The following is a 13,631-nucleotide window of genomic DNA, read 5'->3' as shown; positions in this document are numbered from 1 at the left end:
TCAAAAAATGATTTGATTTATTCTGAAAACTTCAAAACCAAATCACAGATAGCTGTTGACTGGAGCAGATAGCTGGCACTGGACCGTCATAATCAATTATAAAAATAAAGATAGCTGTATTTTGCTCACATGAAACAAATTTCGAGTCAATCGGATTCCTAGTTTCGGAGTAAAAAGTAATTAAAATCTGTTGGGCTACCCGTGTAGCCGGTTGCCTGGAATATAGGGTTACTTAAATCATTCAAATTAGTTGCATTCTTCAAATTCTTCGACGCTCTACAAACCATATCATTCAAGAAACAATTAAGTGTTAATAACTTTGTTTGTCTTATAAAACCCAATATTTTAATAAGCAGTTGCTCCGTTTTATTGTTTTTCGTGGAATAATCTTGTCACGTGTTATGGACAACTATAGGTGGAATGGAATGTGACCACCATAGCCTTACAATCAGTCCCACCGACGGAAGGGACAAATCATTCCAGTAGATTTTTTCAACCCTACGCCCGCCCATTTGTTTTTTTATGTCGTACTAATATTAATTCACTGCTACTGCTGCGAGATTTTTTAAATTACATTCCGTATGCTTTGGATGTATGAACCAATCGCTGAATAATCTAACCTCGGATCTTTTATTTATTTATTTATAATTAATAACGGTCCAGTGCCGTATTGTCAACGCCGCTTGTGTTGAACAAATTCTATAACCATATTTATAAGGCATTTCCTCCTTATTCCTTGCCTTGCCTAAGCTCGGATCTGCTGGTGCCTTTTGTGATCCCTAGCAACAAAAAAACCTCAACGAGTGCATAATGCCGATTCGTTTAAATCGCTCAACGGAGCTTCAGAACTAAAGTAATTAAAGTAAATGCAAAAAGAACCCTAATTAGCCCGACGCTTGATGGACACTTTACCCCGGCGCAAATGCGAAAGGCAGATGCGCACCTTCTGCCCGTCGGACGTCTTCTTCACACAGATCGCCTCGATGCCGATCGCGGAAATGTTGGCCGAAAAGCGAGAAATGTCTCGACCCTCGACATGTACCGGTTGACCACGGTGAAACCATCGCCGTTCGTACCACAGCTTGCCGTCCTCGATTCGTGTATCCGTCAGTGGTTGCTGGCATGCCTGACTGCTGCTCGATGCCAGACCCTAAAAGCGGGGAAAGGAAAGAAAGGAAGTTAAAACTAACGTCAGAAGGAGGTATGCACACACACTTACGGATGGTCCACCTCCATAGCCGTCTTGAGGGGTACCGTTCTGGTCGGAAGCATTCGAAACGGAATTAACGGAACCACCGGACCGATTTTGTGCGTTAACTGCCGAACTGGAGCTGCTGCTTCCGCTAGCTCCTTCGTTTGTCGGATGGTGCGTGGCACGGTTGGCCGAGATTGGTTTGCCGCGTGCGATAAGCTTTAGGTCGTGTTCGATCTCTTTGTCGTCCAGCAGGAAAACTATTTGGTTTGGGGTAGGCTTGCGGCGTTTTTCCGGCACCGGTAGTGGTTCGTTTGGGCGGCGACGCAACTTCCGGGTGACTTTGGGCTTCACGTCTACCGAATCACCCGTTAGCTCCATCGTGGCGAACTCCTGTTCGATCGTTTTCTTTTGGTCCTCCAGATCGGCAATCAGATTCTCGATCAGCTCGGCTTTCTTTTCCTCGTACTCTTTTTCTGCGGCCGCTTTCTCCTGGACGCACTCCCGCTCGGCGCACTCCATCAGATAGTCACGTTCGACCTCGTTCAGCAGCAAACGATCGTTCAGCTCGTTCTGCAGTCGGTCCACGATTTTCAAATACTCCGGATGCTTGCGCTCCTTGCACAGTTGCAGCTGGCCGAACAGATTTGCACGCTTCTCTCGATACATTTGCTCCCTGATTTCCATTCGTTCGTCAACGCTGGGTTCATTGTTCATGCCGGACAGAAGCTCCGTTTCGCTTGCATCATCCGTGTCTGAAAGAGAGGACAATAAACCGATGGCGGTTCGGATGTATATTTTGTCGTTCGAAACTATTTTTACTATCCGTGCATACCTTCCCCGTTGTTGGCGTCGTTGTCCGAATCGGGTTGCATCGTTTCGTTCTGTCTACCGTCCAGTTCTGAGAACGAAGAAATGTTGCGATTCGCAGCCATGCTACTTTCGCACAGAAGGAAGCGCACCTACCAAATGCTCCGATTTATGCGATGCAGTTCTGTAAAACGGAACAGTGGCAAAGCAATATTAGCCTGTGATACAGTGCATCATTTCCGTTTTGCAGTGCAAATACTACTTACCTGTGTAGAAGATTGTTCAGAATGTGAAATAAAGCTTACCGGCACGAAAATGAAACGAAATAAAATAAAACAAAGCGACGGAGCGTCCGCAAAATTAACTTTTGTTCCGTTTACAATCCGCTTGTCAAGCAAAACCCAGTACAAACGCGGGACACCGATGTTGTTTTGTTTAATTAGCGATGGTCCAATTAACAAATTGTCACACTTGTACTTGTTTTGACAGCTGACGTTCGATGTGCGTTCAAGCAACGCCCGGCTCGCAAAATTAGTCAAAACGGGGTCCGACAAAACACAAAAACCGTTCGACTCGCCAGATGTCGCTACAGACACAAATGTATCACGTCAAAAAAAAAATTGCATAAGGAAATTAATATTGCGCGGGCTTGCTTTCTTCATCATCCTTATCATAGTTTTTTCTCCCGTATGGTGTTGATATAGGAGAGAAAGTCTTTTTTTCAATCTATGACTTTTGCTCGATAATTGCTGTCTTCAATCAATGGTTGGAATTGGTAGAAGGACAACGATTAAACTTCAATACTATTTTATTAGATCGGAATAGACGCCGTTAGAAAAAAAATCCCAAGTAACACCCCGAAGTTTTGCCAAAGTCTAGGCACACTACCATAATTCTCATTTACCCCCTTTACCCACACGCCAGCAGTATGAAGGCGAAGGCCTGCTTGCTTTCTTCCTTTGGCCTGTACGAGAATAATCCACTCAAAACGGAACCGGAAGCAGGATCGGGCGTATTCGGGAGTCCATTTTAGAAAAGCCGAATATCAATTCAAAAACCCATTCCAAAAACAAAATCCCTAGAGTGTTTATTGATGTTTTTCTTTTTGCCTGTCCTATCCCTAAACAGTTTACTACTTCGTCCTTAAATGATTTTTTCCATCCGAAGAATGATATAGGAACTGTATGCAAATTGGACTCACCTAAATAATTACCAAATCAACATTAACATTTTGAAGCAGGGATTTTTTTTTTGCGTTATTCTGTTTTCTCTGACAGAGTAAAAATAGTGGGGCGCTTTTAAAAATACACTCTCGAGTACTATTGTAAACAAACCCTGGTAAAGTCTGTAAGCCCTACTTAGTTACAACTCCTTGGGTGCAAACAGTTTTTACAAACCGCATTGTACACTTACGTAAATTACTACATAAAATTACGACAACGTGATAATGAAATGATGAATTCCTCCGAAGTGAATAAGAGTTATAGTTTCAATTACCAGGCGTACACCGTTGTCAAATTTCAGGCGTACACGCGAGGCTAATAGAATTGAATTGAGGATCAATAAGATGTAGACAAAGTACATGTTTGCTTTGTACATGTACCTGTCAGTTGACGGCTACGATCTTGAGGTAGTAGAGGTCTATGTCACCGGAGGACGCCAATGCCCCCTAAGCAAGCAGAGAAGAAGAATTTTCAATAGTTCTTCACAGTAGTTCGACCCGCCGTTTAGATGCTCTTTAATAAAAAGCATTTGTTGGTCATCAATTACTAACCAAAGGGAATTAAACAGCGAGTGATAACCTCATTTTCAATCAAAAACCATAAGCAAACAGATCCTTGCTCTTGTAAGGGGAATATTAAAGTCATTAATAGGGTCGTCAAACAATTACAATACCTATTCCTAAATTCGTTGAATCAACTGTGAAGAAGACGATAGCATAAACAATAGGGAGGAGTTACTCACACATCCTTATTTCTGTGTAAACAGCATGATTGCATCCTCTTCTGTTTCATAATGTTCCACACTCTTCATAATGTCTGCATAATTACTGTGTCGAAACCTTCGTGTGTCGGCTTGGTTCGGCAGAGATATGACATTATGAAGAGCATAGAGCATGATGAAGCAAAAAGGGATGCAATGATGCTGTACACACAAAAATGAGCAAGTGTGCGTATTTCGTCCTTATTCGTGAACCAGATTCGAAATCACGAATGTTTCATGACTTTAGGAATGGGTTTTGTAATCATAGCAAAACACATTTACAAATCTTATAGTGAAAAGGAAGCTTGAAATTTCGCAAAAAAATCAATCGCTTAAGAATAACTTGGGCGTGCATTTGATTTTTTAAGAACACAAAATTTTATAATGAGATGAAATGATGAAAATTAGCAATACGGCCTGGCCGTCCCTTATGAATAAAAAAAAAAAAAAAAAAAAAAATGATGAAAATTTAAATGATGATATCCTTTCATGATCTTTGTTCCAAAGCTTCATATAAATATTTTCACTCGTATTGAGGGTGCAACTTTCAATTGCAATTTCTGAGATACAGTGACGCATTTTGGCTATGGAAATTTTACTTCAAAACACAAATATATTAACGAAACAACCTATGAGCCGCTCTCAACATTTTACTCAACCATTGATCACATGTAAAAGATATAATAAGAGCTACCGTGCGTAAAAAAAACTACGTTGCGATTGCATGACCGTGCACACCCGTAAGAAAAACCCTTTGGGTAGAAATTTATGCAATTTGTACAGAGTTTATATGTCAAATTTAAGAGCGGACGATTAATCGATGATTTGCATTGGTCCATAATAGAACACTTTTATTGACACTTTATTGGCATATTTCTCAAAGAACAAAAAAGACTTTATCTTGTTTATGCAAAATATATTCAACTTCAAGCTCATTCTTCGGCATTGCCAGTTTCACTACCTGTACCAGTCAGTGCAGATGAATATACCATTCGTAGTATGTAAAGAAGTCACGTTTCGATTGAAAAAAAAAGTTTTTAGTTCTAGTTTTTGGGATACCAGGCATTCATAGTTCAAGCTTTCAATAAACGTTAACAACAGGAATAATCAAAGATAGGCAATGGCAGCTAGGGGATTTTGTTTGCATCTGGGGTTTTGGATTGATATTCGACTTTTCTAAAATGGACAACCCTAATACGGCGAGGTTCATTTCATCATGACCTCTCTTTCATTTTTTATGCTCTGTCTCGTTCTTCTCGGACTTTGAACTCAGAGCGTTTGAAGCGAACTGTTTTTGTGTTTCCTCTTTGCCTCTTCGTCGGCTTGTTTACGCGACAAGACAGCAGCGTTTTGAAAGTGATTGGATATGAATGTTTGACGGTTGAAATTGATTTTTTCGTCAATGTAATGCTTTTTCTTGTGATCTCTGTGATATTGTTAACAAGATCAACGTTTTTCATCGAGAAAACATGTGCTCGTGCCGAAATTGGACGATTTCGATTGCCAACCAGAGGAAGAAAGAAAGCAGCGAGACGCGATCCGCTTCTCTTACACGCATACATACATACACCCGTACAGCTCGTTTCGTCTTGTACCTCAGCGGTTCATTTCGTCTTATACTTCAGACCAGTGGTTCATTTCGGCTGGTTTTGAGTGAACCAGCGGTTCATTTAGGCTTATTCTCGAGTGACCGGATTTGTATCAACAAGACCAGAGCAAGACGCGAACAAGCCGAGAGGATTTCATATATTTTCTCTCTCGGATTGTTACCAGGGGACTTTCTGTTCACTACTCGTTATCAATAGAGCCTTTTTTGGTTTCCTTTGCAATTAAATTTAATGCTAGAAGATTATATATGCAATGCACAGTTAAAATTATGGTCAGGTGTCCGCTAACTTGTGGCTAAAATAATTATTTTAAGACTAATTTAACAGCAATATTTTGCTAACTATTTTTATAATTCATCCATTCACCTGTCAAATGTGCTTATGTGCCGGTTGTCAAAACAAAATTCTCTATTCCATTACACCATCTGGGATTCTTTCCGCTTTTGATTAGCTGACTGTTGTTGTCGGTGTAGCTTATTGCTTGAATCTATTTGTTTAAAGTAATATTATTGTAAAGACATTCAGAAACTGGATATTTCGACATTTCGGAAACTCGGATTTCGACATAAACGGCTCGTAGTGCTATATTGTTTAGCCCTGGATACCGGTCTCCAACATCCCAAACCTCGTGCCTAGAAAAGAGGTAAGGTAAAGTAAACGAAATTTTATTTAATAGTAAAGAACTGCAATTTATTAAACTGTTTTGCATCAATACAGGATGTGGAGGGATGGAAAATTTCCAGTTTAGCGAAAGAAGTATCAAATGACACCATAGAAGGAATCTATAGAAACTAACAGTCCAGCAAAATAGTTCGACCGAGGACCAAAGAATCGTCTCTTTTTGTAGGGAAGTTTTAACCACGCAGTAGAACCAATTATGGAAGATATTGCTCACCGCGATACGAAATCAGAGGAACCATCTTGCCAGTCTAACACCATCACACCAACTGAAGTAAAAGATGCCAATGGTGAGCTCTGTTCGGTTACCACCGGTTCGTCAACCGAGCTGGAAGACGGAAAAAATCAGGACAGACTGAATTCGGATCCGGAAAGCAACCTACCGCACGCACCGGAACTTTCCAAGCGACAGCGCAAGAAGCTACTCAAGCTAGAAAACTGGGAAAAGAGAAAAAAGGAAAAGCGTCAGAAGGAGAAGGAAAAGCAAAAAGCGAAGCGTATCGAAGCGATCCAGCAAGGGCTGCCGGTACGCAACGGCCCGAGCCGGAAGGAATTGAAGCGCAGGAAAATTAGCTATACCAACGCCACGATCGAAGTTGTCATCGATCTGAGCTTCGACCACATGATGATTGACAAGGATGTAGCAAAGTGTGTGAAGCAGCTGCTACGCATCTACACGCTAAACCGACGATCCGCGCGTCCGGTACCGCTGCACTTCGTTGGCATCGAGAAAGGCGGTGCAGTGGAGCGTCATCTTGCCCGCAACGATGGTTACCGGCACTGGGACGTGCGATTTAGCGACGAGCATTTTATGCAACTGTTTAAACCGTCCACCCTGGTGTATTTGACCAGCGAGTCGGACCAGGTGCTGGACCGGCTCGAGGATGGGTGTGTGTACGTGATCGGTGGTTTGGTCGATCACAACCAGCATAAGGGGCACTGCTATCAGCTGGCACAACGTCACGGCATTCGACATGCCCGCTTGCCTCTGGCGGAACATCTCGTTATCAAGACGCGCACCATCCTGACGATCAATCAGGTGTTTGAGGTGTTGCTAAATGTGCACATGGGCAAGGAGTGGCAGCCAACGCTGTTGGAGGTGTTGCCGGCGAGGAAGGGCGTCATCCCTAAACCATGCGAGGCGACTAAAGACGATGATGTGACTCTGGGAGAGGCAGTAGAAATTACAACGCAGACGTAGTTGTAAGATTGTAAATTGACGTACATCGTTTTACTATAAATACGCTCCAATTTTTTCCCACATTGAAAAGAGTTCAGCCAATCAGTAAAAAAATCAGCTAAATATTAGATCTTTAATTTGCACGTGTTGTACATACATTAATTGCAATAAACTATAAATCATCAATTTGTGCTCCTTACGCTTGCGAGAAAGCGGTATCCTTCAGTGTACGATTACGCGTTAAATGGTGCTACCATTGAGTCAGGGACTTGGGAGCGCTCCTTGACGAGAAGTTGACCAGCTAGAGCACGTCGTCGCTATGGGCAAAAACTGATTAAACTGATCGGACTTCACTGACCTAGTGTGCCTCAAAATGCTTTATAGCACTTTGGTGCGAATTGGACTGCGCTGGAAGATGTGAGCTTCTAGGCCTCGAGTTGCTAAATCAGCCAGACTACAACGCCTGGAGGCTGTTTATTGAGGGCCTCCTGGACAACCGGATCGACCGGATAAGTTAGACAACAAAAAACCTCATCTTTCTTGTAAACTTCATTCAAATACGACGAGCAGATCAAAAGTTATTAGCTTTCTTAACCGGGAAAATGCAAACTCCCATACAAAATGTATGACCTATCCGGATGTAGGTGGTTATAGAAATAAGTGTCTATTTTTGATCATTGAAACGAAAGATAATGTTTTTCTTCGGCGTTGAAATGCATGTACTGATGTTAAATAAATGAATTTATAAACATAAACGTAACATTTGTGACGGCATCGAAATGCAATCGCTATGCACTAAAGTTACACTAACCGAATAATCCGTTTAAAGGGGGGATATAATATTTTGGGTACTTGCTACTATCACCGAGATTTTGGTAGATCACTTTCCAACTTTTTCATCACATGTCAGGTGAAAGTGACTGGAAAAGCTCTCAGGATCCTTCGCTGCCACCAAGAACTTACGCCCGACAGAGGTTTATGTAGGTTTGGGCAGTATTCTCTTGAATCTCCAAATCACATATCTCGTTTATATTATTTTGTCACTTTTTGTAACTATTTTATTAGAGAACTTTTTCTTTATGCAAAGATTCTCGTTGTGAAGGGATTGACTGTAGTTAGTATGAAAGCGTATTTGTATGTTTGTTAGTAGTAAGTTTTTGTATTTTATTTCACTGGTATGATCACACATGAGCACTTAGGAACGCACTAGACGACCCTCAGCAAGGAGATTATGGTAATGGTTTTTATTTTGGTATTGCACATTTTTGGGCAAGGACGAGGGTATAAGAGAACATAATCACATCCGAATTTTTGACGATGACGGCTTTTCTTTTACGTATCATAACGGTAATGAAGCCATCCACCACCATCGCTGCTTCTTCTACTAATCGATAATTTACACTAGCTGCTCTCCCTATATCTCCTGTGGGATTTTTTGTATTGTTTTGGGGCATTAAATAATGTAGCTAAAGATGAGTAAAGTTTCTAACGGCTAGAGTAAAACATACATACGCTACTGCTAAGCTGGAGTTATTTGCACTTGTCGCGCATACTCTTTGGCAATCGATTGGGACTATCAAGGACTAGATTATGGCAAATATTATTGTTATCAGTAAAAGTTAGTTGTAACTATTCAACCCTCAGCTATTCAGGAGAACAATAACTGTGGGAGAAAATGACGGCCTGTTTAGTTTACTTTCCAGTCTCGAGCTTTGGTGCTTGTGTGCACCCACGTGTCAGCCAGTCGAGAATCTTTCCTATTTTGGCCGGAGGTACACCTTTTTTTCCACGCGTTTTTGAAATGCTAAGCTTCGTTTTACCTTAGGCCTGTAGACAAAATTGTTTGCCTAAAATGTTAGTAGTGGATGAAAGAGTAATATGGCTTGGAAAGATATCCTTTCTTATACATGTCACATCACATCATTAATCGTCCGCGTTTCTATGCAACTATGCTGAACTTAGTTATGGCTTGTAAACATTTATGGGCTTGTGGGTGGTTATGTGTATAGCTTATAGTGATTGGAAAAACGGCTCCGGTGCCAAAACCGGGTCCAACCAGCTCCAGAAATAAGTGGAATCGGCTCCGGAGCCGGATCTGCTCCCACGGTCGTGAACGGCATGAACTATGATAAAGCTTTTTTCGACGGTTAACGGTCAACGTGGTAGACCGTGGGTTCGTCGTGCAGTGTTGTGCGTACTGAGTAAGAGTGAGTAATTTAATTTTTCTAATGAATTATTAAAATAAACTCCTCACAATTTTTTTTTAAAGAATTGTTATTATAAAACTCACTCCCAACAAGTTAATAGTCGCCAGAGAGATTCGAATCCCAAAGATTTTTAAATTATTTTGAGATTCGAATCGCAAAGAGTTTTTAAAACTCTTTTAGGATTCGAACCAACATAGACTTTTGAACACTGTTTCGAGTTTCGAAGCGCAGCGAGTTGTCACAGCGGTTACGAGAGGCGTGACATCGTTATGAGAAATTATCCCGAAAAGTAAAGCTAAAAGTGGAAGTACACAAGACATCTTTACAGGATACCTTTAAGCACTTCTGCCTTCCGACTCCCTAAAGAGTTGTTAATTAAATTAAAATTAAATTTAAAAAAGAGTTGCACTACATCTCAGTAAGGTGTGAGTAACAGTTAATTAATTCCTTCAAAGGAATTGTTATTCTCCTCACAAGTTCGTAGCCATGGGCTAGGAGCCGTGGGTGTGGTACCGGCTACGGGTTGAACTCCGAGCCGGCTCCGGAATCGTGGAGTGCGCTTCGTTGCGCCCCATCATTAGTAGCTTAATTCAATGACGTCTCGGTGCTGCCGGTTACGTCCGTTCCCTTCCACGACGAGACCGGTATGTGCGGTGCCGGAAGACAGTTTCGCAACATCTGCAGCAACTGAATTGTGTCGAATAGTGCTAAAAAGAAAAAAAAAACATATTAGTGAACCCACAAGTACATAGGTTGCGAATAGCGGCTAATGATGGGTCAAGTAGCACGTTCTACTGTGCGCTACACACTTAGGTGTGCTGTGTAACTGTGGTAGATCACTAAAATGTGCTACCAAAATTTTGTTTGGTGTGCGACTGTGATAGCATACGTTACTCTGCTGTGCATTCGTAGTACCACAGTGGTATCACAAACCCATCACTAACAGTGGCTTACTTTTCTGCAAACTCTCCGACTGCTTGCCGTACGGTTTGCACATGCTCGGCCGTATGAAGGTCTTCATTTTGGCAATGTTGCGCATCAGCTCGCTGAACGCACGGATAATTTTGTCCTGACTGATGGCGCCGCCCTGCTCGCCACCTTGCTCCCGGCTCCAGGCACCGTTGTGCAGTGCCAGCAGCTCACTACTAGCGGTCGATACGCACTCGTGTGGATCGACTGCACCACGCATATAATCCGACAGCTTGTGCCCGGTGTCCATGTTGACCGTCTGGAGCGGTGGCTGACTTAGGTGCGCTTGCATTGCTAGTTGTTGCTGATGTTGTTGTTGCTGTTGTTGTTGTTGTTGCTGCTGTTGCTGTTGTTGCTGCTGTTGTTGTGGTTGATTCATCAATGGCGGCGGTATCAACGGTCCAACAATAGTGGATGGTTGTGGCTGTTGTGATACAGGCGGTGGAGGTGGTTGTGATGGCGTTTGCTGCTGCGATTGTTGCTGCTGTTGCGAATGGTGAAGATGATGATGCGTAGCATTGCTTGACTGATGCGACTGTGTTTGATGTTGCTGTAACATGTTGGCGGCTTGCTGTTGCTGTTTGCTGATGACACCCGCACCCAGCACTCCCGTACCGACGACGTGTGGTTGCGGCGCGATATGTTGTCCCACGTCGAAATGTTGCTTCTGCTTGTCCTGGAGATGCTGTAACATGCGCTGTTTATCAAACGCCGACAAATTGCTGAACCCATCGAACGGTGGTGGTGCTTTCGGTGGCACAATAGCACGGCTTTGCTGTTGTTGCTGCTGTTGTTGTTGTTGCTGTTGCTGCTGCTGGAACAGAGCCGCACTGATGTGTGGCTGCTGGTGCTGTGGTGAAGCGGTCGGTTTCGAGTGTTTCACCTGACCCATCAGGGTCTTGGAGGGATCGCGATCGTTTGCTCCCATTTCGAAAAGACCGGCATTCTGCTGGCCTAGCTGCTGTTGCAAATGCGTCAAATATTCCGCCGAGTTAAGATGTCCTCCGGGTGGTGGTGGTGCCGGCCCTGGTCCTCCAGCACCACCACTACCCCCACCACCAGCAGCGTACGAAGGTTGATCCATGAAAGGGGCGACTCCTAGCTGACCCTTGTAGTACCGGCAGGCCGGACTCGGACAGGACTGTACCACCTCCACGATGAATTCCTTCTCCATGCCGAAACTGTCTCGCCCGATAGTGTACGAGTCCATCACCGCGCGCACCGTCGCCTCGATACTCAGATGCAGCCCGTGCGGACCGGACATGTGCTTAAGCATGACCGCATTCGCGAAATGTTCGTACGGCAGCACAATTTTGCCCGTTTCGCGCAACACCAACCGGCCCTGATTGTCCAACGCGACCCGGCTCGCCAGCGCCTGCAGGTAGGCCGCACTAGGCAGGATCGGTGTGTCCTTTAGCTCGGCGAAGCATTGCAGTAGCTCAACCGACGGATTCCAACCCTTGTTCTGCAGGTACAACTGCAGCAGCATGTAAAGCTTTTCCGTCACATAGCCAGCGCCCTGGTCCGCCGCACCAACCGAGTGTCCACTTCCGACGACTGGCCCACCGTTAACACCCGGCAGTGGGGCGTGCGTTTTGTTTATCGGAATTTTTAAAGCTTCGGAAAAATCCATTGTTCCTTGGTGATGGTGATGGTTTGGGGGATTTGGTGGGCGGTCGTTGGGTGGGTTAGAATGTTTTCTGGATCAGCAATGAATGCCACCACGATCAAACTAGTCACACAAACACACAAACATAAAAAAAAACAAGTGTTCAAGCAAAAGATTCACAAACCATAAAAAACAAGGCTACAATATACAATTTTCCATCTGTTTTTACCTAAACGATCAATAACACCACCATCCCTCGTCAACGTATTGGTTGAACGAATATCAGCAAATTCTTCTCTGGAAGACAATCTTACACTATTTACCACATTTTCACTATTAAATTAGTTCATGGTGGAAAGCAATTTGGATGTAAATACACGCAGCCCTTACTGATGGTCCTTTTTTGGCTGGTTCCTCAAAATTCTTGTGCACACAAAAATCATCCGAGACGGACACCACCTAAACAAACAGAAAATTCTCTCTCTGCAGGCGAGAAAGAGAGACAGCCAGCTTGACCGTTTCCAAGGTTCATAGAGATGTTTGTACCTTATTGACAAAATTGCCTTAATAACCAATTGCTTACTAGTTCTTTTCAATTGCTTACTAGACTTACCGAAATCACGTAGATGGATAGAAAATCTTCACCCGGGGGGGGGGGGGGGGGGGGATCAATCCAGATGGGATTTGAACCTCGGTCCTACCGTGTCCTGCACCGTTATTACCTTCCCATCGTTATGTGACTTTGGACGAAAAACGAGTTTGGCAACAAAAAACGTTCATCGTGGTAATGACTAAGACTTATTTTCCCACCTTTTAGATGTAAATATAATGCATCCAAAAAAAGGATTGTCGTTTTACATTTTATTATGTAAAATTATACTAAATTCATTTCAAATTACAAACCAAAAAGGAATTTATTTTGAGGATAGAGAAAGTTTTTTTAATTCATAAAGGACGGCCAGGCTGTGTTGCTAGAATAGAGAAAGTTTTTTGAGGATAAATTGAGCCGTTTTTGTGCTGTGTGATTATCCACACCGTTCACACAGCGCTGTCAAATATGACAGTAAAAGCGTGCAAATGTGTCATCAGCGACAAAAAGGAAGTTCGGTTATTTTCACAAATCTATCCCTCTCGCTCTCTGTTTTCAATCTCTTTTTTGTAATCGTTCTCTCATTCGCTCAAATGCACGTTGCGAAAGATATTTTGCCTCATTGATTCACCCAGGTGTGAGTCAAAAATAAATGAAATACTTATGCACACGTACACATACACACACAACAATCCGCATCGGTTCGTCCGGCATTGGCTAGTTATCTTCCCGCAGAGTTAGTTCATCTTTTTTTTCTACGTACGGTAAAATTACTGCACACATTTATAACAAGCAGAAAGAATCTCC

The 13,631-nt window shown here is 43.0% G+C and overlaps 3 protein-coding genes across 3 annotated transcripts; 1 reads left to right on the top strand and 2 right to left on the bottom strand.

Annotated features, from left to right (window-relative positions):
- Positions 1–877: 877 nt before the first annotated feature.
- On the bottom strand, positions 878–2,127 carry LOC126558782 (sin3 histone deacetylase corepressor complex component SDS3-like). The gene is made up of 3 exons (XM_050214852.1): positions 2,028–2,127; positions 1,220–1,947; positions 878–1,150 (listed from the first exon to the last, which is right to left on the bottom strand). Exons 1-3 carry the CDS (start codon positions 2,125–2,127, stop codon positions 881–883), a joined length of 1,098 nt encoding a protein of 365 aa, XP_050070809.1. The 3' UTR covers positions 878–880.
- Positions 2,128–6,469: 4,342 nt separating this feature from the next.
- Positions 6,470–7,471, top strand: LOC126563703 (tRNA methyltransferase 10 homolog A). Its single transcript, XM_050220343.1, has one exon. The coding sequence runs from the start codon at positions 6,470–6,472 to the stop codon at positions 7,469–7,471; it is 1,002 nt and encodes a 333-aa protein (XP_050076300.1).
- Positions 7,472–10,242: 2,771 nt separating this feature from the next.
- Positions 10,243–12,259, bottom strand: LOC126556654 (CREB-binding protein). The gene is made up of 2 exons (XM_050212054.1): positions 10,612–12,259; positions 10,243–10,364 (listed from the first exon to the last, which is right to left on the bottom strand). The coding sequence occupies exons 1-2, from the start codon at positions 12,257–12,259 to the stop codon at positions 10,243–10,245; spliced, it is 1,770 nt and encodes a 589-aa protein (XP_050068011.1).
- Between the last annotated feature and the right edge of the window lie 1,372 nt (positions 12,260–13,631).

This window comes from Anopheles maculipalpis, chromosome X, assembly GCF_943734695.1.
Source record: "Anopheles maculipalpis chromosome X, idAnoMacuDA_375_x, whole genome shotgun sequence".
Taxonomy (NCBI): domain Eukaryota; kingdom Metazoa; phylum Arthropoda; class Insecta; order Diptera; family Culicidae; genus Anopheles; species Anopheles maculipalpis.
This window is presented reverse-complemented; position numbering and strand designations above follow the sequence as displayed.

Bases quoted from the DNA above. Each gene is read 5' to 3' on its own strand.
- LOC126556654 (XM_050212054.1), bottom strand. From the start codon at position 12,259: ATGGATTTTTCCGAAGCTTTAAAAATTCCGATAAACAAAACGCACGCC. The intron at 10,365-10,611 runs GTAAGCCACTGT...TTTTCTTTTTAG, and splicing joins GTCGGAGAGTTTGCAGAAAA to CACTATTCGACACAATTCAG.
- LOC126558782 (XM_050214852.1), bottom strand. From the start codon at position 2,127: ATGGCTGCGAATCGCAACATTTCTTCGTTCTCAGAACTGGACGGTAGA. The intron at 1,948-2,027 runs GTATGCACGGAT...CCTCTCTTTCAG, and splicing joins CGACGCCAACAACGGGGAAG to ACACGGATGATGCAAGCGAA. The intron at 1,151-1,219 runs GTAAGTGTGTGT...CCCCGCTTTTAG, and splicing joins GCTATGGAGGTGGACCATCC to GGTCTGGCATCGAGCAGCAG.
- LOC126563703 (XM_050220343.1), top strand. From the start codon at position 6,470: ATGGAAGATATTGCTCACCGCGATACGAAATCAGAGGAACCATCTTGC.